This window comes from Opisthocomus hoazin, chromosome 20, assembly GCF_030867145.1.
Source record: "Opisthocomus hoazin isolate bOpiHoa1 chromosome 20, bOpiHoa1.hap1, whole genome shotgun sequence".
NCBI lineage: Eukaryota > Metazoa > Chordata > Aves > Opisthocomiformes > Opisthocomidae > Opisthocomus > Opisthocomus hoazin.
In genome coordinates this window covers 11905772-11929960 of record NC_134433.1, presented here as the reverse complement: position 1 = coordinate 11929960, position 24189 = coordinate 11905772, and the positions used below count along the sequence as shown (strand labels likewise).

The following is a 24189-nucleotide window of genomic DNA, read 5'->3' as shown; positions in this document are numbered from 1 at the left end:
GGCGGGGGGGGCCCGGTGCCAGGCCCCGGGGCGGGGGGTGGTCGCGGCCGGGCGGGGCGGGGCGGGGCGGGCCGGCGGGGTTATGTAAGGCGGCGGATTACCGGGGCCTGGGGCGCGGCGATGGGAGCAACCAGCAGCGGCCCCCGCCCGGCCCCGGCGCGGCCCCCCCAGGTGCGTGCGGCGGCGGCCCCGGCGTCCCCCCCCCGACCCCGGGCGACCCCCCCGCCCCGGGGTCCCCCCGCCGCCCCGCAGGGCCGCGCCGTGGGGTCGTGGGTGCGGGCGCTGCTGGGCCGCGCCGCGCCGGTGCCGGTGCCGGTACCGGGGGTCGCCCCCGCCCCGCGGGTCCCCGCCGAGGAGCCGCCGCTGCCCGGGTGGCCGCTGCCGCAGCTCGTCTCGCTTTTCCTGCCGGAGTTCCCCGTGCGCCCCTCCGCCCGCCAGCAGCAGCTCAAGGTGCCGTCCCGGGACCCCCACCCTCTTACCGGGGTCCCGGTGCGTTCTAACGCGGTCCCCGACCGTTCTACCGGGGCTCCGGCTCAGCCCGCCCCCGGCAGCCCCGAGCGCTCGAACAGATCCCTTCGCACCCCGCGCCGGGTCCCTGCACGTCCTACCGGGGTCCCCGGGTGTCCTAACGGGGTCCCCCGACCCCCCCGCGCATCCCGTGCCGCCATCCCAGGGTCACCCACCACCTCACCGGCTCTCCCCGCACGCCGTGCCGGGTCCCCTTCTACCCCCGTCGGGTCCCCATGCGTCCTATCGGGGTCCCGTGCGTCCTATTGGGGTCCCGTGCGTCCTGCTAGCATCCACGACCGCCATGCTGGGGTCCCCGTGTCCCTGTCCCCCGTCCCCTCATGTCCCATGCCTGGTGCCCTGGCCCCCCTGTGTCCCCCCCACCTGCCTTGAGTGCCCTGTGCCACCCCATGCAGGACCCCCCCACGCCCTGCCCTTCCCCGAACCCCCGTGCCCGTCCCCGTGGGGGGCTCAGGCCCTGCTCCCCCCTCCCCAGATCCTGGGTTTCGTGGCCAAAGGCTCTTTCGGGACCATCCTCAAAGTCCTGGACTGCGGGCGGGAGAAGGTCTGCGCCGTGAAGGTGGGTGCTGCCCCCCGACCCGTGGGTGCCCCGGTCTGCCCCTAGCCTCCCTCCAACCGACGACCCCTCGCCCCCCCCTCCCCAGGTCGTGCCCAAAGTGGAAGTGCTGCGCCGCGACACCCTCAAGCAGTGCAAGGAAGAAGTCAGCATCCAGGTTAGGGGGGGGGTCTAGGGGGGACCCCAGCCCGTGGCGGGGTTCGGGGTGGCAGGAGGCTGACGGGGCTGCAGAGGGAGGGGTCCCTGGCCCCCCTCCCCCGGGGCCGCTCACCCTCTCTGCTCTGTGTCCCCAGAGACAGGTCAGGCACCCGTTTGTCCACGGGCTGGGGGACAGCTGGCAGGGCCAGAGCCACCTCTTCATCAGTGAGTGACCATCTGCCGGCGGGCTCGCCTCGGCCCCCCCCTGCCCACACACGTGTCCCCGCCGCCCGCACACGTGTCCCCGCACACGCGCACACTCCCCCCGTGCCGCTCGCTGCCCCGCGGGGATCCAGGCGCTCAGCTGCCAGCTCCCACCCCGCACCCACCGCAGGGACGGGGACGCAGGGCTCGGCGGCGGGGCAGGGACCAGCGTGAGGGTGAAGAAGGAGCCCCAAACCCGGTGCCTGCCTGGCCCTAGTGGCCCTGATGGCCGTGCCACCGCGGTGCCCACGTAGCTCACGTGTTTCCAGTGTCTGCGTGACCCCGGGGACCGTGGCTGTGGTGCCTGTGCCACCTTGGAGCTCGCGTGGCCCTGGTGCTTGCGTGTTCCCAGTGCCCACGTGGCTCTGGTGGCCGTGTCACCATGGTACTTGCATGCTCCTGTGCTGCCCTGGTCATGCTCACGTCACCTTAGTACGTGGTCTTGGTGCCCACATTAATGCTTGTGCCACCCTGGTGCCAGTGTGGTCCCGGTGCTTGTGCCACCTCGCTGCTCTTACGGCCCCAGCGCTTGCACCACCTTGGCGCAGGGCCCTCGTGCCCACGTCACCTTGGTACGTGGCCCCAGCCACCCACTGGGCCCTCCGTGCCCCTGCCACCCCGGTGCCCCTCGTGCCAGCCCGTCGGTAAGGCGCGTCGCCGGTGCCGGCAGTGTGGACCTACTGCAGCACCGGGGACCTGCATGCGTTGTGGCGTGCCGCCGGGCGCTTCGCCGAAGCCACCGTCCGCCTGTTCGCCACCGAGCTGGTGCTGGTGCTGGGTGAGTGGCCCGCCGTGCTGGGGACAGCCACCTCCACCCCGCAGGCAGGGTCACCCGTCCCCGGGGGTGGGTGGCTGCCTGCCGGGTGCCGCAGGGGTGGCACCGTGCCGGGAGGGGATCCACGGCTCTGACGTCCCCATCTCCTCCCCAGTGTACCTCCACGACCTGGGCATCGTGCACAGAGACGTGAAGGTGGGTGGCAGCAGGGCTGGGGGGACAGAGGGTGGGGTGAGGGGGTCTCCAAACGCCCCAGCATGGAAAGGCCACCCCAGCGCCTGTCTGGTTTCAGATGGAGAACATCCTCCTGGATGAGAGAGGTAAGAGTCTGGCGGTGCTGGCGTGGGGACATCCCAGCTGTGGGGATGCCCTGTCCGCGGGGACATCCATGGGGCCCCACGCAGTGTCTCGCCCTGCAGGACACCTCAAGCTCACCGACTTTGGGCTCTCCCGGCACCTGCGATGGGGCGAGCGAGCCCACACCATCTGCGGCACCCTGCAGTACATGGGTAAGGGGGCGGTGGGGGGCTGCGGTGGGGGGCACGGTCGTCCCCCCCCAGGCACTCACCCGCTCACCCCCGCAGCCCCCGAGGTGCTGAGCGGGGGGCCCTACAGCCACGTAGCCGACTGGTGGTCCCTGGGAGTCCTGCTCTTCGCCCTGGCCAGTGGAGAGGTGAGGATCACAAGGTTGGGAGGGTGGCAGGGGCACCTCATGGAGCCCCTAAATCCGGTCCCTGCCCTCCCAGTTCCCCGTGGCGCCAGCGGGGGACCACGTGGCCATGCTGGAGCGCATCAAGCAGAGCAGCTATGAGAGCCCACCCACGCTCAGCCCCGCGCTGGCCCGGCTGCTCGCCGAGGTAACCCTCCCGCCTGGATTTTGGGGTCTCCATTGGCCCCCCAATCCGGATACCGGGGTCCCCACCGCTCACTGTCCTCCCTGTGTCCCCAGCTGCTGTGCCACAACCCCCTGCACCGCCTGCGCTACCTCCACCACTTCCAGGGCCACCCCTTCTTCCGCGGGGTGACCTTCGACGCCGAGCTGCTGCAGAAGGACCCGGTGGCGGTGGCGTTGGCCCCGCGGCCCCCCGAGCAGCCCCCGCCCGACCCTGCCACCTTCGCCGACTTTGACTGCGACCTCGCCGCCGCCCCGGGCCGGCCCTGGCCTGGCTGAGCCCCCACGGCCGGGACCCCCGGCACCGCTCAGGGACATCACCCCCCCGGCAGCAGCGGGTCGGACCCCCCCGGGCCGGGCCGGGGCCCCCCTGACCCGCGAGAGCAATAAACCCGAGAGCCGCGGGCACTGCGGGTGCTGCCCCGACGCCTGCGGGACCCCCGGGGGGGGGGGGGGGGGGGGTGCGGGGCTGCTCCTCTCCCCCCCGGGGCAGGGCTCGGGGCAGGGCTCGGGGCGGGTCTGGGAGGCCGCGCAGGGCTGGCTGCAGCGGGGCAGGCGCTGGGGAGCCCCGGGGTGTGGGGGGTGCTGGGCCCGGTCCCGTTATCCCCCCACCTCTTCCTCCCGGTGCGCCCTGTGCTCGGCGCTGCGCTGCACGGCGCGGCGGGGGCGGGGGCTCGCCCGCAGCCCCGCCCCCCCGCCCGGCGCAGCCCCGCCCCCCCGCCCGGCGCAGCCCCGCCCCCTCCGCCCGGCGCAGCCCCGCCCCCTCCGCCCGGCGCAGCCCCGCCCCCTCCGCCCGGCGCAGCCCCGCCCCCTCCGCCCGGCGCAGCCCCGCCCCTAACGACCTCGGCGGCGGAGTGACGTGTGCACGGAGCGGCCAATCAGAGCGGTGCGTGGTTTTCAAACGGGCGGCGGCGGCAGCGCGCGGGGAGCGGCGGCACCGGCACCGGCAGCGGCACCGTGAGAGGAGGGCGGGGCCATGTGGGCCGCCCAGACCCCCGCCGTGAGTGCGGGCCGGGGCCGGGGGCTCGGCACGGGGCGGGCGGGGGTCGGTCGGTCACCGGTTCGGGCCTCCCGGTGGGGCGGCAGGTAGAGCCGCGGGGGTGGGGGCGAGATCCCGGCGGGGCGGCCGCGACCACGCGGGGTTGCCCGGAGGTGGCTGGGGGGCGGCGGCCGGTCCGGTTCGGGCGGGAGCGTTACCGGTACGGGGGGGGTGGGGTGCCGCCGGTGACTCCCCCGGTGACTCCCGGTTCCCCCGCCCCAGGCGCAGCAGCGGCCCCGGCGCCCCCCCCTGCAGGAGCTGCGGCTGCAGCCGGCAGCCGAGCGCACCAGCCTCACTCCGCTGCTCCGCCGGCTGCGGCTCAAGGTCGGTGCGGGGGAACCGGGGCGGGGGGGGGGCGACGGGAGGCGGAATGACGGGGAGGGATGCTGGGGGGTACCGGACCCCGGGGGGGGGGGGGGGGGGGGTACCAGTCCGATGGTGGGGGAAATGGGGAGGCTGAGGGGAACTGTGGGGTGCTGGGGGGAAGGGCAGGGCAGCCCTGACACCCGCCCCTCCACCCCCAAATGTCCTCTAGGACCATGACTGCGTCACCCCAGTGCCCCGCACCCGGGGGCCCCCTGGCAGTGTCGCCCCGGTGCCCTGCACCCCAGGACCCCCTGGAAGTGCTATCCTGCCCCCCCCCAGCAGCACCCCCGTAGTGCCTTGCACCCCGGAGGCCCCCAGCAGCGCCATCCCAGAGCCCCCAGGGACTCCCATACTGGGGCCCAACACCTTGGAGAACCCCGGGAGTCCCACCCTGAAGCCTGGGGCCCCCGAGCCCCCCAGGAGTCGCACCCTGGTACCCGGTACCCCAGAGCCCCCCATTAGCACCAGCCTGGAGTCCTCTGGCTGTTCCACTCCAGGGCTGTGCGCCCCAGAGCCCCCCAGCAGCCCTGTGCTAGCCCCCCTGGGCAGCCCTGTCCTGGGGCCCAGCACCCCAGAGCCCTCCAGCAGCCCTGTGCCAGCCCCCCCGAGCAGCCCCATCCTGGGGCCCAGCACCCCAGAGCCCCCCAGCAGCCCCGTGCCAGCCCCCCCGAGCAGCCCCATCCTGGGGCCCAGCACCCCAGAGCCTCCCAGCAGCCCCGTGCCAGCCCCCCCGAGCAGCCCCATCCTGGGGCCCAGCACCCCAGAGCCCCCCAGCAGCCCAGTGCCGGCTCCCCTGGGCAGCCCCATCCTGGGGCCCAGCACCCCAGAGCCCCCCAGCAGCCCCGTGCCAGCCCCCCCGAGCAGCCCCGTCCTGGGGCCCAGCACCCCAGAGCCCCCCAGCAGCCCTGTGCCGGCTCCCCTGGGCAGCCCCATCCCAGGGCTGTGTACCCCAGAGCCCCCTGGCAGCACCACCTCAGCGCCCTGCACCCCGGGACCCCCTGGCCTCATCAGCTCCGTGCCTTGCACCCCAAACTCCCTGTGCAGCACGGCTCTAGCACCCTGCAGCCCCGGGCCCCTGGGCAGTGCCAGCCTGGCCTCCTGCACCCCAGGACCCCCCGGCACCAGCTCCACCCCGCAGGAAGCTCCCCTCCACGGCTGGCGACTGGCACCCACAGACCTCTCCTGCAGCCCCGTGGCCCCCGAGCCCAGGGCTGAGGATGGGAGTGCGGATCCCCCGCCTTGCCAAGGCACCCCCGAGGGGGGCGAATCCTCAGCCCCTGCCCCCCCAGAGCAGAGCCCCCCCAGACCCCCTCCCATCGAGGCAGATAGGTCAGAGCCTGCTGGGTCGGAGGCAGCGGCCACCCCTAGCCCCTCGCTCGAGGTGGCCCCGAGTTCTGTGTCCTGGGTGTTGCCGCTGGTGTGGCTGGAGAAGAGCCTCAACGCCTCGTCCTTGCTGGAGTCCCTGCGGCACAGCCTGACCCTGCCCGCACCACGGCGGGCCGCCGGGACCAGCGTCACCCCCGTGCCCACCGCGGCCGCCGGGACCAGTGTCACCCCCGTGCCCACCGCGGCCGCCGGGACCAGCGTCACCCCCGTGCCCACCGCGGCTGCTGGCACCTTCATGACCCCCCGGGACCTGTGGGAGAGGAGCACGAACACGTCCGTGGGTGGCCCTGCCTGCGCCAAGGACAGCGCTGCCGAAACGGACTCCCTGCTCTGGCAGTAAGTGTGGGGACGTCCCCCTGCCCCGGACAGGGCCGTGGCACCCGTGAGCTGTCCCTGCCCCAAGCCCTCTCTGTGTCCCCAGCTGTCCCCGGGAGCAGCTGAAGTCCCTGTCACGGGCAGAGCTGGAGGGGCGGCTGGAGAGCACCCTCATCATCATCGAAGCCCTCTCGCTCCAGCTGCGCGACTGGCAGGAGAGCCAGCGGCCGCTGCCCGGCGTGGGGCCAGCTGAGCAGAGGGACGCGCTCACGCAGACGGACGTCACCCGCCCCAAAGGGGTAAGAGTCCTCGCTGGGACGATGCCACCCCATTTTTCCGCGGCCTTGGCGCCATGATGGTGCCCACCGGGTGAAGTGGAGTGGGAGTAAAGCGGGGCAGCTGCTGCGGCGAGGCACGGCATCACGCGCCCGGCGCTGTTCCAGCGGCGTTAATGCGCTGGGCTCGACCCGCTGAGTTTGCTGGATTTGAACCCTTTGTGCGGGGAAACGTCCCTGGCACACGTGGTGGTGGGGGGGAGGCGGGAGGTGTCACGGCCAAATGGCTCTCGCCAGACCCCAGGGCGGAGTGGGGCTGGTGCAAAGCCCCCTCCGCTCTTCCGGGATGCCCTTAGGAGGAGGAGATCTACCACAACCTCTACCTGGAGCTGCGGAAGAAAACGGGGGCCCTGCAGCGGCAGCGGGCAGCGGAGCAGGACGTGCAGCGGGAGCTGGAGCAGGCCGCCGCGGGGACGGTGTGTCTCGGCGTGCGATGAGCGCGCCAGGTCTCAGCCGGGCACGGGGTACGTGTGCCCCGTGCTGCCCTGGGAGCGCGGCCTGAGCGGTGCCCCTGCCCCTTCCGCAGAGCGCCTGGAGCAGGCAGTGCCTCCTCTTCCGGGGCCTGGCGGATGCCGCGTTTCAGAGCTTGTGGGACGACCAAGAAGCCCTGGACCGGGAGGTGAGCCCCGGCGCAGCCAGGCTGGGCTCGCTTTCCCCTGGGGTTCGGGAGGTGCTGGCGCTGCCGGCACACGCAGCCGCCATCGGCTACACCCCGTGCCTCCCGGCGCCGTCTCCCCTTGCAGCGGGAGCAGGCGAGGGCCCTGGTGTCCCGGTGCCGGGCCGTGCTGGAGAGTGTTCCTGGCAAGCTGCGGAGCTGCCTGGAGGAGCGGGACACCATGAGGCAGCGAGTGGACGAAGCCCTCCGAGCCAAGGAGGAGGTAGGGAGGCAGACGGCACGGGGGACCAGGGCAGGCTCTGCCGTCCCCGTGCCTTTGATGGGGCGTCCTGCATCTCTGCCGGTCTCTGGTGCCCAGGGGGAGAAGCCCAATGTGGCCATGGAAGGCCAGAAGGGCTGCGGCTGGAGCTCTCGGGGTGGGCTTTTGGCTGGGGCTGTGTCCTGCGGGGAGCGGGAGCCCTGGGCCGCAGCGGCATGCGGGGATGGCTCCCGGGAGCTGCCCCTGTGCGACGCCATGCCCGGAGCAGCATCCTCCCCTCGGCAGGGCGATCGCTTCCTGGAGGTCTTCCGTGCCCACGCCAGCGCCCGGATCAGCGCCCGTGACCAGAGCCTGGCCTCCCAGCGAGAGCTGGGCAAGCTGCTGGCAGATGCCATCGACCAGCAGGTACCGAGCAGGTGGGGGCACCTCTGGCTGCCTCCTGCCCGGGTCCCCGGGGGGCTGGATGGGCATCCCAGTGTGCTGAGCCTGGGTGATGCTCTGAGCAATGGTCTGCGATGGGCTTGGGTCCGTCACAGGTTTCTTGGCGCCGCTGCTGGGAAGCTGCCGCAGATCCGGCCCTGGGACTGGCGCTTGCCTGCCTCCGTGGCCGTGGAATGTGGATCTTTCACGGCGGCGGTGCTGACCCATCTTTCCTGCCCCACAGGCGTCCCTGGCTGCCGAGGCTCAGCCTTTCCGGGAATTCATAGATGTCACCTTCGAAAATCTGGAGGAGGAGAGGAGAGCCCTGGACGCGGAGGTGAGGGGTGTCCCAGTGGGGGCTGGCAGCAGGCTCAGTCCCTTGCCTCCCCACCAGTGCCGCTTTGCTCCCCCTCGGAGCGCTTCGTGCCCTGGGTATGGCCGGCAGCCTGGCTCCCACACCCAGCCCCGGTCACGCAGCCGGGCAGAGCCACCAGCCGGCGTGGCCGCGCCGTGCTCAGCTCTGCCCGGTGCCGTCTCCCCTTGCAGCGCGAGCAGACAAGGGCCCTGGTGTCCCGGTGCCGGGCCGTGCTGGAGAGCGTGCCCGGCAAGCTGCGGAGCTGCCTGGAGGAGCGGGACACCATGAGGCAGCAAGCGGACGAAGCCCTCCAAGCCAAGGAGGAGGTAGGGGTTTGCCTTCTCCCGAGGGGTGCCTGGGGGTGTCTGGGATGCTCCCCTGCAGCCCGGGTGACTTGGGGCACCCCTTGGTGTGGGAGCACCCCATGGGGAAGAGCAGCCCAAAGCAAGCCCGGAGGGCACGGTGGCTCCGCAGGCGTCCGGCCAGCTGGAGGAGACCTCGGCGGCCCTGCGGGACACGGCGGCTCAGCTGGAGCAGCTGACGGTGACCAACTCCTGCCTCAGCACAGGTAGGGGTGGGTGACTTGGGGGGCTGGAGCGGCCCCCGTCCCCCCCAGCGCTGACGGCTCTGACCCTCGCAGACATGAGCAACCTGATGACGAAAATGGCCAACGTGGAGCAGGAACGGGATGCGCTGCAGCAGGAGAACGAGAAGCAGTGGGAGGAGATGGCCTGGTGGGTCTGAGCCCTGGAGCATGGCATTGCCCCCCCCTCCCTCCCATAGCCACCTCCTGCCACCCCTCATCCCCAGAATGCGGTACCCCCTGACCCCGTCCCCTTCCCGCAGGCTGGCACGGGAGAGGGACACCCTGCAGCGGGAGAGGAAGGGGCTGTGCCAGGAGCTGCGAGAAGCAACCGAGTGCCGGGAGGTAGGAGCTGCCCGACCCTGCCCACGCCATCACGCGCTGCCGGCCGCGGCACGGCCTCGCGGGAGCGCTGGCGGCCGGCCAGGAGCGGGATTAGCCCCAGCGCGGTGAGGGCAGTTGACATCCCGCACGTAGCACGGCTCTCCATCCTGCCCGGCGGCGATTCCCAGGGTGGGGGGGGACAACTCTCTGGGATAATTCCCCTGGCTGCAGGCGTGGTGCTGTCCCTCCGCCTGTCCTACGTCCCCGGTAAAGCACTGGGCTCCAGGGGTTGGTGTGTTAGCAGCAAAGCTGCCCCTAATTGGAAACAGCACCCTGAGGCGTGGGAGTGACCGTGCTGGGGGGTCCCAAAGGGCCCCCTTGGTTCTCTGTGCCCTCATGGCCGTGTCCTCCTACAGTTCCTTGACCAGGAGAACCGCATGCTCCGCACGCAGCTGCTGGAGGTGGAGGCCAAGCTGAAGTCCACGCTGGCTGCCCTGCAGGAGCGCAGCCTGCAGTACGAGGAGCTGATGGATTCCCACCAGTGCCTGCGGTACCGACCCTGTTCACCACCTCCGCTTGAACCCCTCCACTTTGGGAAATCGAGCTCCTCCTGGGGGGTGGGGGACAAACAGGGGACACGGCTCCAGTCACTGCGTGGTTGCCCAGGCGGGTGGAAGAGGCTGTGGGGAAGCCCAGCAGACCCCATCTTGGGGGAAGCTGCCTACATCTGTGGGGTTTGCACCTGTCCCCCTGGTCACGGTGGGAGGCAAGTGTGGGAAATGTCCCCATCCCACACTGAGGAGGGGGAACACTGCTCCCACTGAGGCTGATGTCATCCCGCAGGGAAGAGCAGGCTGCCCTCTGCCAGGAGCTGGAGAACACCAAGGCCGAGCTCCTCGACTTGCAGCTCAAGAGGGACAAGGTCTCCTGGTGCTCCACGGACATCACAGAGAGCAAGACGCGGCTGCAGGAGCTCGCCGCCTGCCTCAGGGCCGCTCTGCAGGAGCAGGTAGGAGCCCTGCCCTGGGGACAAGGACGTGGGGGTGGCCTGGGGAGGGTCAGACCCCTGCGGCTGTCCATGGCGTGGCTTCGAGACCCCCCAGCTCGCTGGGGCAGTGAATAGTTGTCACTAGCTGTGCTCCAGCGCTGTTCTCTCCCTCTTCTCTGAAGGATGAGGATGCCCCATCAAGAAGCAGAGCCTGGACCCCAGCTCCACGGACGCCAGGGTGGTGGACGCCGGGCTGGCAGACACCTCGCCGCGCCTGGACCCCTGCCTGCCGCACGCCGGCATGCCGCACCCCGTACCGCGCCGGGAGCTCCTTCGTGGGCAGCGTCCTGAAAGCGGTGTCGGGGAAAGGTGAGCTGGCACCCCGCTGCCGGAGTGCTGGGGTTGGGCATCGCTCCCTCCCATGCTGGGGTACGCACTGCTGCTGGGCAAGGAGGAGATCCCAGTGCCATCGCCGTGCCCTTCCCTGTGGATTCCCTGGTTGTTCCCTTGTGGCAGCCATGGGCTGGGTCACTGCTCTTGTGAGTGGCTGGGGCCTTCTCACAGCTCCCTGGGGCGGATGGGCGCGTGGGTGAGCTCCGGTCATGCTCCCTGCCGCACGCAGGGCTGGGCGCAGCACCTCTGCCCTCTCTGCTTGCAGATGCCGATGAAGCTGTCGGTGGTGGGAGTGCATTTTCCAAGGACAAATCTGCCTCTACACCAAAGCCAAGAGGTATCGGGGCTGTCACCCTGCTCTGGAGCTGCAGGGTTGCCTGCACAGGGGGATGAGCAGGCGTGCCTTCCTGCTTGGCTCCGTGTCCCCTGGGGCTGACGTTCCCTCCGTGCCGCTCATCAGTCTCTGCCCGGCCCACAGAGCCTGAAGTTGGTCTGCTGGAGAGCGTGAGGGAGCTGAGAGCCGTGGTCTCCGACCTCACCATGCTGAGCTCCCGCATCCAGGAGCTGGAGCAGAGCGAGTTCAAGGCGCTGCAGACGGAGATGTGAGTTCAGCAGCGGCTTGTGTCGAGGGCCGGGCATGGGCACTGCTCTCCTGCGGGCAGCCTGTCTGGGGTCTGCCTCTCACCGCAGCTCTGGGTTAGACAGCTCCTGTCACGGCTAGAAGGGCTTTTTCCAGCTGGCTGGGCTGGTGGGTTGGTCCCTCTCACCGTGGGGCTGGGTGGGATGCCCAGGAAGGGGTCTGGTACCCGGCACTGCCCTCGGCTCAACCCCACTGTCCTCTCCCAGCTCTGACCTGCAGCTCCGTCTGGAGACGGTGACAGCTGAGAGCCAGGAGAAGATGGACGCCCAGGCTGCCACCATCACCAAGCTGAACAAGGCGCTGAGGGGCAAGCTAGAGGTGAGCGGGTGCCAGAAGTGGGCCAGCGCTCACCCCAGGGCAGAGCCGAACTGGGTCGGGCGCTGATCTAGGACATGGAGAAATCTGGGTGACCGGCTCTGGCGGTGCCTCACGGGTGCTACTGGCTCGTCTGACCTGCTCAAACATGAGAAAACGCGCTCCCTCCCTGGGGTGCTGGGGGTGGCTGGGGCCGGGCGCTGCCTGACACCGCTGCTTCTCCCCCACAGAACGAGAAGGAGCTGCAGGACGTGGTGAAACAGCAGGAAGAGAAGATGCTGCAACTCATTGACAAGAGTGGGGAAGTCACGGTGCGTCATGGGGGCCTGGTCGGGCTTGCACGCCTGCGGGGTGCTGGCCACGGGACCCCACTCAGCATCTCGTTTTCCCCCGCAGAGGCTGAAGGGAGAGGTCTCCCAGCTGAAGCGCTCGCTCCAGCGCGCGGAGACGGAGGCCAAGGTGCTGTGGGAGGAGATGCGGGGGCAGGAGCCCAAGGTGGACGCTGCCTACGTCCAGGAGCGAGTTCTGCTGCGGCAGGAGGTGAGGCTGGGGGGCTGCCAGGGCTGTGGGCTCCTGGTGTCACCACTCCTCCATGGACAGGGACCTCTCCAGACCTCGCTCCTCGAGCAGGCGACCGGCAGGGGTGGCGGGGGGAGCCCCCCACCCGATGGCTCTCACCCCACAGCGAGCTCTCCACATCGCTCGCTCTCTTTGCAGGTGGACAAGCTGCGGCTGCTGCTGCTGGAGAAAGAGGATGAGAATCTGCTGCTCTCGGACAAGCACCTGGAGCAGGTATGGGGAGCCCTGAGGGGCTGCCCTGGCTCCAGTCCCCTCTCCCTCCTGGGCCAGTCTCTGCCCAGTTTTGGGGCAGGCTCCTGACAGGCATCTCCCACCGCAGGTCCAAGGGCTGGAGCTGAGGCTCCATCAGGCCCAGAAAGTGCTGAGGACCCACGAGGAGATGCAGGAAAAGATGAAAGAGGTGAGGTTTGTGGTTTGTCACTCGCCCTTGGTGTGACTGTGGCAATGCAAACCCCCATCCTGAACGCCGTCACCAATGCCACTGCTGTCCTCAGGTCCTGTCGGTGGTCCCTGAGGTGGCAGCGGGCTGCCAGGAGCTCCAGAGCCTGCTGCGGTACTTGGGCCTGAAGCCGGCCAGCGTCAGCAAGGAAGCTGCTGAGCCGCTATAGCCTGTAGCGTGAAACCTTCCTCCTCTTAATGCTGTAATTATTTATTGAATAAAGTTTTGTTGGCTTTCACCCTGCCTAGTGCACGGATGCAGGAAGCTCCCGGTGCCCTGGGCGGGGACAACTCGTCCAGCCTGTGCTGGCTGTGCCTGCTCTGTCCCCGTCACGGGGCATGGCTCCCTGCCACCCCAGGGCCTCTCCTTGGCGGGGGCCATGCACCCCCCTGCCCGTGCTTGCTCTCAGTAAGGTGCCACGTTCCCCAGGCTGACCCAGCTTCCCTCCCTAGGCCCCCGCTCCTCCTCCTGCCCTAGATTCCCCCTGGGCCCCCTCCTGCGGAGGGTGTTGGAGCCCCCACTGCGGGGCCGTGGGCCGTATGCCCGCTGTGTGGGGATGGTTCCATCTCCCAGTGCGGCTCCGGCACGCAGCATCCCCTGGGTCATGGCGAGCGCTGCCTGCCAGGCGCTGGGAGCTCTGCCAGCTCCTGCTCCCAGCCCCCTCCTTGGCCCCTGCTGCTGCATGGGGGGGGTCCCTCGGGGGCCCCCCAGCTCCCAGCACAGCTCCAGCCTTGCCTCCCTCCTCCCCTGCTAGGGCATCTCCTGTGGGATCCCCATCCCGGTGTTCCTGACCCCGAGGATGCTCCCAGCTGCCATGGGGGACGTGCGGCACCTTCCTCCCCCCAGCACGGCCCGAAATAGCAGCGCTCAGACAAGTGCTCTGGTTTTTAATGGCCTGTTTCTCCTGCCGGGGGGGGGTCACCTTCCCCTGCCCTCCGCCGCAGCCCTGCTGCCCTGTGCGGGGCGGGTGCTGCGGTGCACTGGGTGCTGGCACCTTGCTCTACCCTTGCACCCAGGAAACAGAGGTGTTTGGAGTTCCGTGTCCCGGGTGCGTGGGTGGCTGGCGGGGAAGCTGCGCTCGCTGCTTCCCAGCATCGCCTCCCTCCCGGCAGCGGGGTCAGATACGGCCCCCCGAGACGTGGGGCTGGCGTTGGGGACCCCAGGCTGTGGCCGGCTCTGGGATGCGGGGGGAGATGAGGTCCCCTCCCCGGGTTAGGGCCATGTGGGGTGGCTGAGCCCTCCTTTTACGGCGGGGATTCAGCGGAACAGGGGCCTGGCAGCGGGCCCGTGGGGTGAGCGGGGACACTGCTGCTGTCCCTGTGCCAGCCACGGGCGGCTTTTCCGAGTGGGAGCCGGGCTCCTGTGCGAACCCCCACCCTGTCCCGGGGGTCCGGGGCACTGCGCTGCTGGGGCTTGGCCCCTGGCAGCAGAGGTGACGCAGCTGGGGTCCCCAGACTGGGGGTGGCACAAGGTGGGGGTCCCTGGCCCAGAGGTGAGAAGGGGAAGGTCCCTGCCCGTAGTTGGCAATGGCAATAGGGGGGCACAGTGGGGTCCCGGGTGGTGGCAGCAGGGGGGCACAGAAGGGTCCCCGGCAGTGGAAAGGGGGTGGCAGGGGGGGTCCCTGCCCATAGCAAGGCACGGCACGGTCTGTGGCACAGTGGGGTCTCCAGCAGCCCCCGGGGTGGCACTGGGCTGGCACAGTGGGGTGCCTGGGTGGTGGCGTGGGGGGTCCCTGCCCATGACAGGGTGGGGGGGTGACTCAGCTGGGTCCCTGCCCGGGGGGGGACACACACACGACACGGAGGGGTCCCCAGCAGCAGCGGGGTTTGCAAAGGGGCGGCACAGCGGGGTCCCCAGCCCGCGTTGTGGCCGTGGGGTCCCCACCAGCCGCAGGCGTTGTCGCCGCCGGGCGGGGGGGGGGGGTGTGGGGGGGGTGCGGACGGCGGGGGGGGGCGGAGCGGGCGGGGGGGCCGGTCCTGCCGGGTGCCGCCCCGTCGGTCACGTAGCTCTGCGGCACCGCAGCCCCATTTACCGCGGGTCCGGAGCGCGCAACCCGCAGTCCGCGCCCGCCCCGCACGGTAAGGGGGAGCCGGGAGCCGGGGGGGGGGGTAGGGGGGTGGGCAGCCGGGGATGCAGCCGAGGGACCCCGGCAGTGGGAGCCCACTGCCCCATCGGGGCTCCGGGGTGTCTCCGTGCGGCGCCGCGGGCATCCCGGGGGTCGGGCAGGGCTGGGGGGCTCCGGGGCAGAAGGAGCCCCGGGCATGGGGGTGCTGGGGCTGGGGGGGGGCCCGGAGACCCCCTCTCTGCGCTGGCGCAGCCCCAGCCCAGGCGGTGCCGGCGGCGGGGGGAGCACCGGCTCCCCGCGGCATCCCCGGCCCCTCGACGGCGCCAGCCCCGGGGTACCCCAAGCCCCCGGGTACCCCCAAACCCCCGTAGTGCCGCCGCTGGGGTCTCCGTCCCCGGGTAGCGCCATTCCCGGGGTATTTCCAACCCCCCCCCCCCCGGGCTATCGCCACCCCCCCGCGCACCTCCCACCCGGGGTACCTCCAGCCCCGGGGTATCTCCATCCCCGCGCCCCCCGTTGCCTGCCCCGGCCCCCCCCCCGCCGAGCTGAGCTCCCTCAAGATGGCTGGGCTGGAGGCGGGCGAGCCGGCAGCAAAATGGCTGGGAGCTCCCCGGCATCCTCCACGAGGCCCTGCCCGTCCCGGGGCGAGGGCAGCCGCCTGCTCACGCAACGCGCCCGCCGGTCGGGGTCCCGGTGCCGTGGGGGTCCCGGGGCCCTGCCGGCTGCGGGCGCGTGGTGGGTTGGGGTGCGGGGGCCGCCCCGTCGGCGCGTGACTCAGCCCCCGTCCGCTCGCAGCCAGCACCGCCACCATGACGCACCAATACCCCGCGCTGACGGCCGAGCAGAAGAAGGAGCTGTCGGACATCGCGCTGCGTATCGTGGCCCCGGGCAAGGGCATCTTGGCTGCCGATGAGTCCGTAGGTCAGTGCGGGGGCCCAGGGGCTGGGGGGGATCTGTCCCGTCACCCCTTTTCCCCACGCCAACTGAGGGTGCTGGGTGCTGGCAGGGAGCATGGCGAAGCGCCTCAACCAGATCGGGGTGGAGAACACGGAGGAGAACCGCCGGCTGTACCGCCAGATCCTCTTCAGCGCCGACAGCCGGGTGAAGAAATGCATCGGGGGCGTCATCTTCTTCCACGAGACCATGTACCAGAAGGCTGACGACGGCACCCCCTTTGTCCAGATGATCAAGGACAAGGGCATCGTCGTGGGCATCAAGGTGTGGTGGGAGGGTGTCCGGTGGGTTTGTGGGGTGCCGAGGGTGCTTGGAGCGTGCTGGTGGGGCTCAGCAGTGCTTTCCCCTTCGCTCTACAGGTGGACAAGGGCGTCGTGCCGCTGGCCGGGACGGATGGCGAGACCACCACGCAGGGTAGGTGGAGTGGGTAGGGGGCTGGGAGCTGGGGGCTCAGGGCTGCGGCACTGTGGGGCTGACACACTGCCCGGCAGGTCTGGACGGGCTGTCGGAGCGCTGTGCCCAGTACAAGAAGGACGGGGCTGACTTTGCCAAGTGGCGCTGCGTGCTGAAAATCAGTGACAACACCCCCTCCGCGCTCGCCATCATGGAGAACGCCAACGTCCTGGCCCGCTACGCCAGCATCTGCCAGCAGGTACGTGTCTGTGGCTGGGCATCACCCCACGGATGGACATTGACCCATAGGATGGGTGTTGACTTAGAGGGCCAGGTATTGCCCCAGAGGAATGGGCACAGATCCATGGGGCTCAGCATTGCCCCCATGTCTGAGTATCACCCCATGGGGTGGGCATCAACCCATGGGCAAGGTAACACCTCATGTAGAGGGGCATTGACTCCCAGGACCAGGCGTTGCCCCATGGGGTGGGCATCACCCATGGGGCCAGGCATTGCTGCACGAGCCTGGGAACCACCCCACAAGCACAAGCATTGCTCCACGGGGCCAAGAGTTGACCTTCCCAGGTTGGGCATCACCTCATGGCGCCAGGCATCACCCCACTGGGATGGGCATCACTGACAAGGGTGGGCATTGAACCTTAGGGCTGAGCATCGCCCTCCGGGTCCAGGCATTGGCCCACATTGCCATGGGGCCAGGGCGATGCCCAGGGATGTCCCCGTGATGGCATCTGCCTGGTGTTTGCAGAACGGCATCGTGCCCATCGTGGAGCCAGAGATCCTGCCCGATGGTGACCACGACCTCAAGCGGTGCCAGTACGTGACAGAGAAGGTGAGCAGTGGGGTGGGCAGCAGGGCGGGCACTGTGCCGCGCTGTGCCACGCCGTGCTGGGGCACTCCATGCTGCTCATCCTCCCCAGGTGCTGGCAGCTGTCTACAAGGCACTGAGCGACCACCACGTCTACCTGGAGGGGACCCTGCTGAAGCCCAACATGGTGACCCCTGGGCACTCCTGCCCCACCAAGTACAGCCCCGAGGAGATCGCCATGGCCACTGTTACCGCCCTGCGCCGCACCGTGCCCCCAGCCGTGCCAGGTACCAGCACCGGGATGTGGCGGGGACCAGGAGGGGGATGCCCTGTGGACCCCCCGCTGCCATAACCCCGCTCTCTGCAGGTGTCACCTTCCTGTCCGGGGGTCAGAGTGAGGAGGAGGCTTCCATCAACCTCAACGCCATCAACACGTGCCCGCTGCTGCGGCCGTGGGCCCTCACCTTCTCCTACGGGCGGGCGCTGCAGGCGTCGGCGCTCAGCGCCTGGCGTGGGCAGCGGGACAATGCCACCGCCGCCACTGAGGAGTTCGTCAAGCGTGCAGAGGTGATGGGGATGGTCCCCGCAGGAGAGGGGTGCTGAGGGCTGCATCCCATGGGGTGGTGGGGATGCCGAGGGCTGCATCCCATGGGGGACACCGAGGGCTGTGTCCCCATGGGTTGGTGGGGACACCGAGGGCTGTGTCCTTGTGGGAGGGGGTACACTGATGACTGTGCCCCTTGGGACAGGGGATGGTGAGGGCCACGTCCCACAGGGTGACGGGAGACACCAGGGGCTGTGCCCCATGGGACGAGGGATGCCAAGGACCACGGTCCCCATGAAGGGGACACAGACAGTACTGTCTCTCGGGGACACTGGGGACTGCATCCCCACAGGGGAATGGGGGATGCTGTGTCCCTCAGGGAAAGGGAAGAGGGACGCCAAAAGCCACATCCCCTGGGGTGACAGGGGACACGAAGGGTTGTACCCAGTGAGATGGGGGACGCTGAGGGCTCTGTCCCGATGGGAGGGTGATACCAAGGGCTGTGTTGTTGCAGGGATGCAGGGGACATGAAGGAGTGTCCCCCCATGGGCTGGGGGACCCCGAGGGCCATACCCCCCTGGGGGCCACTGACATTCCCTTTCCCCGCAGGTGAACGGGCTGGCGGCGCTGGGCAAGTACGAGGGCAGCGGGGACGACTCGGGGGCTGCCGGGCAGTCCCTCTACGTGGCCAACCACGCGTACTGAGCCCCGGCTGGGCGCCCCACCGGCCCCAGCCCCCGCCCCGGCCCCCTGCCCACCACTGCTCACACCCCGCTTCCACCCCCGCCACCCAGGGGAGCCGCCACGTGGGGAGGGGAAGGGGAGCATGCCCCGCGGGCCGGCCCCACGCCGACACGTCTGCAGATGAAGTGGGGGGGCCTGGGTTAGCCGGCCCTAGGAGGGAGCCATCCGGGAGCCCCTTTGGCGGGGGGCTCCGGCCAGGCCGTGGGGGGCAGGAGGGGAGGCCTGGGGGTGCCCCTGCCCTGCCGTAGCTTCGCAGTCCCGGTCGCTGCCGCCCCTTGGGGCGCCTGTGTTGTGTTCGCCGTGTGCACCCCGTGTACCAAATAGCCTAACAACGAATAAACGGTAGAGACAGCGCTGTGCCGCCTGCTCCCTCGCCGTGGGGTACCCAGGGACCGTGCACTGTCCCATCCCGGGCAGCCCCGTCCCTCCGCTGGCTCTGGGTATCACCCGCAGCCTGTTGCGCTCACCCATGCAACGAGCTGTGCCTGGTCTCAGCCCACCCACACCCATCGTGGGGCTCTAGGAGGTGGGAGGGGGGGCTGGGCTCTCCCTGTGGGCCATGGGGGAGTGGGGAGCCCTTCACAGAATCACAGAATGTTCGGGGTTGGAAGGGACCTCTGTGGGTCACCCAGTCCAACCCCCTGCTGAAGCAGGGTCACCCAGAGCAGGCTGCACAGCACCGCGTCCAGGCGGGGCTGGAATATCTCCAGAGAAGGAGACTCCACAACCTCCCTGGGCAGCCTGGGCCAGGGCTCCGTCACCCTCAGAGGGAAGAAGTTCTTCCTCATGTTCAGACGGAACTTCCTCTGCTTCTGTTTGTGCCCGTTGCCCCTTGTCCTGTCACTGGGCACCACTGGGAGGAGTCTGACCCCGTCCTCCTGACACCCAGCCTTCAGATATTTATCAGCATTTCTAAGGTCCCCTCTCAGCCTTCTCTTCTCCAGGCTGAACAAGCCCAGCTCGCTCAGCCTCTCCTCGTAGGAGAGATGCTCCACTCCCCTCATCATCCTCATAGCCCTGCGCTGGACTCTCTCCAGTAGCTCCTCATCTTTCTTGAACTGGGGAGCCCAGAACTGGACACAGCACTGCAGATGGGGCCTCACCAGGGCAGAGTAGAGGGGAAGGAGAACCTCCCTCGACCTGCTGCCCACACTCCTCCTCATGCACCCCAGAATCCCATTGGCTTTCTTGGCAGCCAGGGCACACTGCTGGCTCATGGTCAACCTGTCACCCACCAGGAGACCCAGGTCCCTCTCCACAGAGCTGCTCTCCAGCAGGTCCACTCCAAGCCTGTACTGATGCATGGGGTTGTTCCTCCCCAGGTGCAGGACCCTGCCCTTGCCCTTGTTGAACCTCATCAGGTTCCTCTCTGCCCAGCTTTCCAGCCTGTCCAGGTCACGCTGAATGGCAGCACAGCCTGCTGGTGTGTCCACCACTCCTCCCAGTTCTCCATCCACCTCACCGACCACTCATCGCCCCCCGCCTCCAGCCCCTTCTCCCGGCCGCGGTGCTCGGCGCTGTACAGGCGCCCACTTGTCCCTCCGCGGCACCCGTAGGGGCCGTGAGGCCAATGCCCGCCTCCTCAGGGCGCGTACCGCGCTCTGATTGATGTTGCTGCCCGCCCGTCCGCGCCACGGCTCTCCGGACTCCACGTCTATTGGCCGGGGGGAGGAATGAGCGCTCTGAATGGCTGGGCTGGGAGTAGGCTCCGCCCCCCCAGCTTGTCCGGGAAGCGAAGATGGCGACGGCGGCGGCGATGGCGGCGGATGAAGCAGGTAGCGGCGGCGTCCGGTCCCCCGGCCCCTGTCCCCCGGGGAGCCGGGCCGGTGCTGAGTGCTGTCCCCGCAGAGCGGGCGCGGGGCCGGCGGGCCGCCCTCTCCTTCGCCGCCATCGCTGTGGTGCTGGGGCTGCCGCTGTGGTGGAGGACGACCGAGACCTACCGCGCCGCCCTGCCCTACGCCGGCATCGGCGGGCTGGGCCAGCAGCCGGTGAGCGCCCCGGGGCGGGGGGGGAGGTCCGGGGCGGCGGGGCTCGGGGGCTGACACCGCCGCCGCTCAGTTCCAGCTGGCCGTGCCCGTCGCCGTGGTCTTCGCCCCGGGGTCGGTGCCCGGGGACCTGCCGAGGCCGCTGCCCTTCAGGGACGCGCAAGAGATGGAGATCGCCGTGAACCGTGAGAGATCCCTCCGGTTGTCCTCCGTCCCTCCGGTGGCCTCGTCCTTCCCCCGGGGTGGGGAGGGTCCCTGCGTGCTCCCCTCTCTCTGGGGGAGCTCCGTCCCGTACGGGGGAGTGGTGGGGACAGCAGGGTGCTGCGGGGAAGGGACCCGCTCGCGTCCCCGGGGATGGGGCACCGAAGGGACCCGCTCGCGTCCCCGGGGATGGGGCCCCGGATGTGGCCTGGCTGGCAGAGGGCTGTCCTGCCCACTGCTCCCACCGGCCGAGGCCATGTGCCGGGGTGGGTCACCCCGCTGAGGTGTGCCCGAAGGACCTGGTGGCACGTGTCCCGCTGGGGCTGTCCCTTGGGGCTCCAGCGAAGGGCCTGGGGGCCGGGGTTAGCGGGTTCGCTCGGGCTTTCTCCCCCGGCAGTGAGGACCAGCATCACGTCCCGCTACGAGATGGTCTATCGCAGCACCACGGCGCGGGAGGAGGCAGCGCTGGGTGCGGCTTCTGCGCGAGGTACCGGGACGAGGGGTTGCAGCTCCGTGCGGGAGCAGGCTCCGTTTTCTGAGAGCGGCTCAGCAGAGGACTCGGCTTTGCCGTGCCTCACGGTGTGACGGGGATTGGAGTGAAATTCCCAACCCTGCTAATGCCTCCGTCTTCCCCAGAGGCTGACACTGCTCTGCACCCGCTGCAGGACGCCTCGCTGGGCTCTCTGACCGTGTACGTGGTCCCCGAAACCTCCTCTCTCCTGCCTCAGGTAGGGAGCAGCACCCTGCGGGGCCAGCCTCTGCGTGCTTCACCCCTTGAAGGTGCCCTGGGGGTAGGCATCCGTCCCCAGGCTGTCGCAGGTGGCACTGTGCTGGCCTCTGGTGTGTTGGCAAGAGCCAGCCCTGCGCCCGGCCCTCACCCCTGCCCCTTTCCCAGGGCGTCAGCGTCTATGTGGGGAAGCACCGCAGCGCCCTGGTGAGGGCTGGGGGGGGCCTGGCCGCCCTCCAGACCCGCCTCCGGCAGCTCATGCAGGTGATGTCCTTCACGGCCAGTTCCATCGCTGCCGCCCTCTCGGACCGTGCGCCCAACAGCCAGCTCGGCCTTGACGCCCGGCGGCACTTGAAATCCAGCCTGGGTACGGACGTGTGCCCCAGCTCCCTTCCCTGGCCTGGGCAAAGCCCTCTGGCTCCGGGGGGGATCCCATTCCTGCTGCACTTGTAGCATCCCTGGGTGTCTTCTGGAGTAACAGGCCCCGGGGTCTTCCCTTTGCCCTTGGCAGCTGCTCTGGGCCAAGATCTGTGCTGCGACGGCTGTGTGTTGGGGCACTGGTGCATGGCCTCGTGTCGGGGAGGGCGAGGGAGGAGGGGGTCAGGTCCTGCTCCTCTTGGGAGCTCTGTCGTGGCTGCACGCCCAGCCTCAGCATTGACAGGCTGTGGGTCCTCGGCAGGGTACGAGATCACCTTCAGCCTGCTAAACCCCGACCCCAAGTCCCACGCTGTGGACTGGGACATCGAGGATGCTGTGAACCGCTACGTGCAGCCCATCCTGGACAAACTGAGCTTGGTGGCCAACTTCTCTGTTGACTCGCAGGTGAGGGCCAGGAGAGGCGATGGGGGGAGCCCAGCCCTGGCCATGCCAGGTGCCCTGGGATGTGCTTCTCCGCCAGCAATGGCCGTGTTGTGTGCCTGCAGATCCTGTACTACGCTGTCCTAGGAGTGACGCCACGCTTTGATAAGGAGTCCTCCAGCTTCCTCTTGAGCGCCCACAGCCTCCCACACGTCATCAACCCTGTGGAGGCCCGGCTGGGTGAGCGCTGCGCTCCTGACCCAGCTCTGCCGAGGGAGGGGGGACAGCTGTACCTGTGGCCTGTGCCTGTTCCCTCCCCGCAGCACCGTGCCCTGCCGGGCTGGCGGTTCTGCTCAGGGCTTGCTGTGGAAGGAGGAGCCGGGCTCGGCTCTGTCCCGGCTCTGCGTGCGAGTGTTCTGCTCTCGCTGTCCCTACCAGGCAGGGATGTTCTGTGACTGTTCCACTGCAGGCTCAAGCGCTGCCTCGCTCCACCCCGTGCTGAACTTCCTGCTGTACGTGCCGGAGCGTTCCCACTCGCCCCTGTACATCCAGGACAAGGATGGAGCCCCAGTGAGCACCAACGCCTTCCACAGCCCCCGCTGGGGCGGCATCATGGTACGGGGCCGTGGTGGTGCTGGTAACACTCGGGCAAGGCGGCAGCTCCCCATCCCCAGCGAGCGCTGGCAGCCGTGCCAGCCCCAGGGTTCCAGCTGTGCCTCCCCAACACACTCTCCCGCAGATTTACAACGTTGAAGCCCCTGCTTCCCCCCAAGCCTCCCTCCCACTGCACGTGGACGTGGACATGGTGCGAGTGATGGAGGTTTTCCTGGCCCAGCTCCGGTGAGGACGCGCTCTTCACTCCCTGGGTCTCTGTGTGCTCTTCTTGCACATATGGAAATCGGGGCGGGGGGGGGGGGGGAGGGGTGTGTCAGAACAAGCTGTACCCATGCATCTCGTTGGCTCCTCGGTGGGCTCTGGGAGGCTGAGGGTGGCTCTTTGTGGCCTTTGAGGTGCTGACCACCGACTAGCGCTGCACCTGGCCCAGGGGTGTTGGCACGTCTCCCATCTCCCAAGGTTTGAAGCTCGTCTTGTCCTGCTGCATGGCCGGGAGGCCGTCAGGCGTGGGTTGAGCCCTGCCAGGGCTGGATGTACCAGGGAATGGGGAGAGCGGGGAGCGCCTGTGGGACTGCAGGCTTGTGATGTGGGCTGGGACCTTCTCCTCTCCTCCCAGGTTACTGTTTGGGTTGTCTTGGGAGGAGCTTCCCCCCGAGTTCCTGCTGGAGAGCCCGGGGAACGAGGGCCTGGCCGACTGGGAGCTGGACCGCCTGCTCTGGGCCCACACCATGGAGAACATTGCCACAGTGTCTACCACCTTGACCTCGCTGGCACAGCTCCTGGACAAGATTGGGAACATTGTCATCAAAGATGATGTTGCCTCTGAGGTAGAGCTGGGGCACCCTGAGGTGGGGAGTGGAGGCGGCTGGGTGTCCCTGTCCTGACCACGGGCTCTCACTGATGTGGTGCTGCCTGGGCCTGGCAGCAGGTGAGGCCCCCAGGCTTGTTCCTGTCCTCCCTGGCCAGGTACTGACTGCCGGGGTTGTTCCCACACAGGTCTACCGAGCAGTGGCCTCGGCACAGAGCGCCATGGCCGAGCTGGCCACGGGCCACCTGCACTCAGCTTTCCAGGCCAGCAAGGAGGCAGTCACCTCCTCGGAGCGGGCCTTCTTTGACCCGTCTCTTCTCCATCTCCTCTACTTCCCTGATGACCAGAAATTTGCCATCTACATCCCGCTCTTCCTGCCCATGGCTGTCCCCATTCTCCTCTCCCTGGCCAAGATTGTGCGGGAGACCAGGCAGCGTAAGAAGGAGCCCACCAAGATGGACTGAGCCCCTTGCTATGGTACGCTGCCGTGGGGCTGGGGCTGTCCCCACCTCATCATGGACCTAGGGCCTGAGAAGGCGCCCCAGAACTGTGTCGGGGCCGGGCCCGGCAGCTTGGTGTGGATCTGCCCTGGCCAAGACGCAGGAGTGGGAAGAGACACTGCTTTGAGGAGTGGGAGATGCTCTCAGTCAGGGTCCTGAGCTGCGCTCAGAGGGGAGGGAGGGGGCTCCCCACGCGCACCCCCCAGCCCTGCGCTGCGCTCGGAGCAAGCTGCTGTACAAATAAAGGAAACCCCAGGTGTGGGGGGAGGCTCTGCAGGGCTGTCAGCCTCCCGTTGTCCTGGCCTGCCCCCGCTCCCCCCCTGCTGCTTTGTGGGGTCTGGTGTTTGGGGGGGACAGGGAGGGGGTTCAGCTGGTGGGGGACAGTTCCTAAGGGGGTCAGTCTCGTGTTGGTGGGTGGTGGGGCAGAGCCTGCTGGGGCCAGTTCAGCCTTAATGGGGTCCAGCTCCTCCATTGTCTGTAGTGGGGGTGATGGGGCGTGTCCCCGCCGTTCTGGGGGGCTGTTG

At 69.4% G+C, this 24189-nt stretch overlaps 4 protein-coding genes across 4 annotated transcripts; all 4 read left to right on the top strand.

Moving 5' to 3' along the window:
* Positions 1-120: 120 nt before the first annotated feature.
* Positions 121-3460, top strand: RSKR (ribosomal protein S6 kinase related). Its single transcript, XM_075440392.1, has 12 exons — positions 121-171; positions 253-450; positions 1004-1087; positions 1173-1241; positions 1378-1447; positions 2157-2264; positions 2416-2456; positions 2554-2581; positions 2681-2770; positions 2846-2934; positions 3008-3118; positions 3211-3460. The coding sequence occupies exons 1-12, from the start codon at positions 121-123 to the stop codon at positions 3430-3432; spliced, it is 1161 nt and encodes a 386-aa protein (XP_075296507.1). The 3' UTR covers positions 3433-3460.
* Positions 3461-4129: 669 nt separating this feature from the next.
* Positions 4130-12674, top strand: SPAG5 (sperm associated antigen 5). The gene is made up of 26 exons (XM_075440058.1): positions 4130-4157; positions 4240-4352; positions 4415-4516; positions 4728-4998; positions 5668-6280; positions 6366-6558; positions 6891-7010; positions 7121-7213; positions 7338-7472; positions 7755-7874; positions 8134-8226; positions 8436-8570; positions 8719-8812; positions 8885-8978; positions 9091-9172; positions 9568-9701; positions 9995-10160; positions 10322-10508; positions 10798-10869; positions 11011-11134; positions 11379-11490; positions 11718-11798; positions 11884-12027; positions 12205-12279; positions 12386-12466; positions 12561-12674. The coding sequence occupies exons 1-26, from the start codon at positions 4130-4132 to the stop codon at positions 12672-12674; spliced, it is 3576 nt and encodes a 1191-aa protein (XP_075296173.1).
* Positions 12675-14497: 1823 nt separating this feature from the next.
* Positions 14498-18385, top strand: ALDOC (aldolase, fructose-bisphosphate C). Its single transcript, XM_075440072.1, has 9 exons — positions 14498-14583; positions 15366-15491; positions 15577-15788; positions 15884-15938; positions 16016-16176; positions 16684-16767; positions 16856-17030; positions 17111-17310; positions 17897-18385. The coding sequence occupies exons 2-9, from the start codon at positions 15380-15382 to the stop codon at positions 17990-17992; spliced, it is 1095 nt and encodes a 364-aa protein (XP_075296187.1). The 5' UTR covers positions 14498-14583; positions 15366-15379; the 3' UTR covers positions 17993-18385.
* Positions 18386-19742: 1357 nt separating this feature from the next.
* PIGS (phosphatidylinositol glycan anchor biosynthesis class S) lies at positions 19743-23941 on the top strand. The gene is made up of 12 exons (XM_075440438.1): positions 19743-19806; positions 19880-20019; positions 20090-20201; positions 20615-20704; positions 20854-20945; positions 21113-21311; positions 21624-21766; positions 21868-21982; positions 22212-22357; positions 22482-22582; positions 22974-23184; positions 23354-23941. Exons 1-12 carry the CDS (start codon positions 19770-19772, stop codon positions 23627-23629), a joined length of 1662 nt encoding a protein of 553 aa, XP_075296553.1. The 5' UTR covers positions 19743-19769; the 3' UTR covers positions 23630-23941.
* Positions 23942-24189: the final 248 nt, after the last annotated feature.

Bases quoted from the DNA above. Each gene is read 5' to 3' on its own strand.
- RSKR (XM_075440392.1), top strand. From the start codon at position 121: ATGGGAGCAACCAGCAGCGGCCCCCGCCCGGCCCCGGCGCGGCCCCCC. The intron at 451-1,003 runs GTGCCGTCCCGG...CCCCCTCCCCAG, and splicing joins CCCGCCAGCAGCAGCTCAAG to ATCCTGGGTTTCGTGGCCAA. The intron at 2,457-2,553 runs GTGGGTGGCAGC...GTCTGGTTTCAG, and splicing joins TCGTGCACAGAGACGTGAAG to ATGGAGAACATCCTCCTGGA.
- SPAG5 (XM_075440058.1), top strand. From the start codon at position 4,130: ATGTGGGCCGCCCAGACCCCCGCCGTGA. The intron at 8,813-8,884 runs GTAGGGGTGGGT...TGACCCTCGCAG, and splicing joins CAACTCCTGCCTCAGCACAG to ACATGAGCAACCTGATGACG. The intron at 8,979-9,090 runs GTGGGTCTGAGC...CCCTTCCCGCAG, and splicing joins CAGTGGGAGGAGATGGCCTG to GCTGGCACGGGAGAGGGACA.
- ALDOC (XM_075440072.1), top strand. From the start codon at position 15,380: ATGACGCACCAATACCCCGCGCTGACGGCCGAGCAGAAGAAGGAGCTG. The intron at 15,939-16,015 runs GTAGGTGGAGTG...ACTGCCCGGCAG, and splicing joins TGGCGAGACCACCACGCAGG to GTCTGGACGGGCTGTCGGAG. The intron at 16,768-16,855 runs GTGAGCAGTGGG...CATCCTCCCCAG, and splicing joins GCCAGTACGTGACAGAGAAG to GTGCTGGCAGCTGTCTACAA.
- PIGS (XM_075440438.1), top strand. From the start codon at position 19,770: ATGGCGACGGCGGCGGCGATGGCGGCGGATGAAGCAG. The intron at 20,020-20,089 runs GTGAGCGCCCCG...GCCGCCGCTCAG, and splicing joins GCGGGCTGGGCCAGCAGCCG to TTCCAGCTGGCCGTGCCCGT. The intron at 21,312-21,623 runs GTACGGACGTGT...GGTCCTCGGCAG, and splicing joins GCACTTGAAATCCAGCCTGG to GGTACGAGATCACCTTCAGC.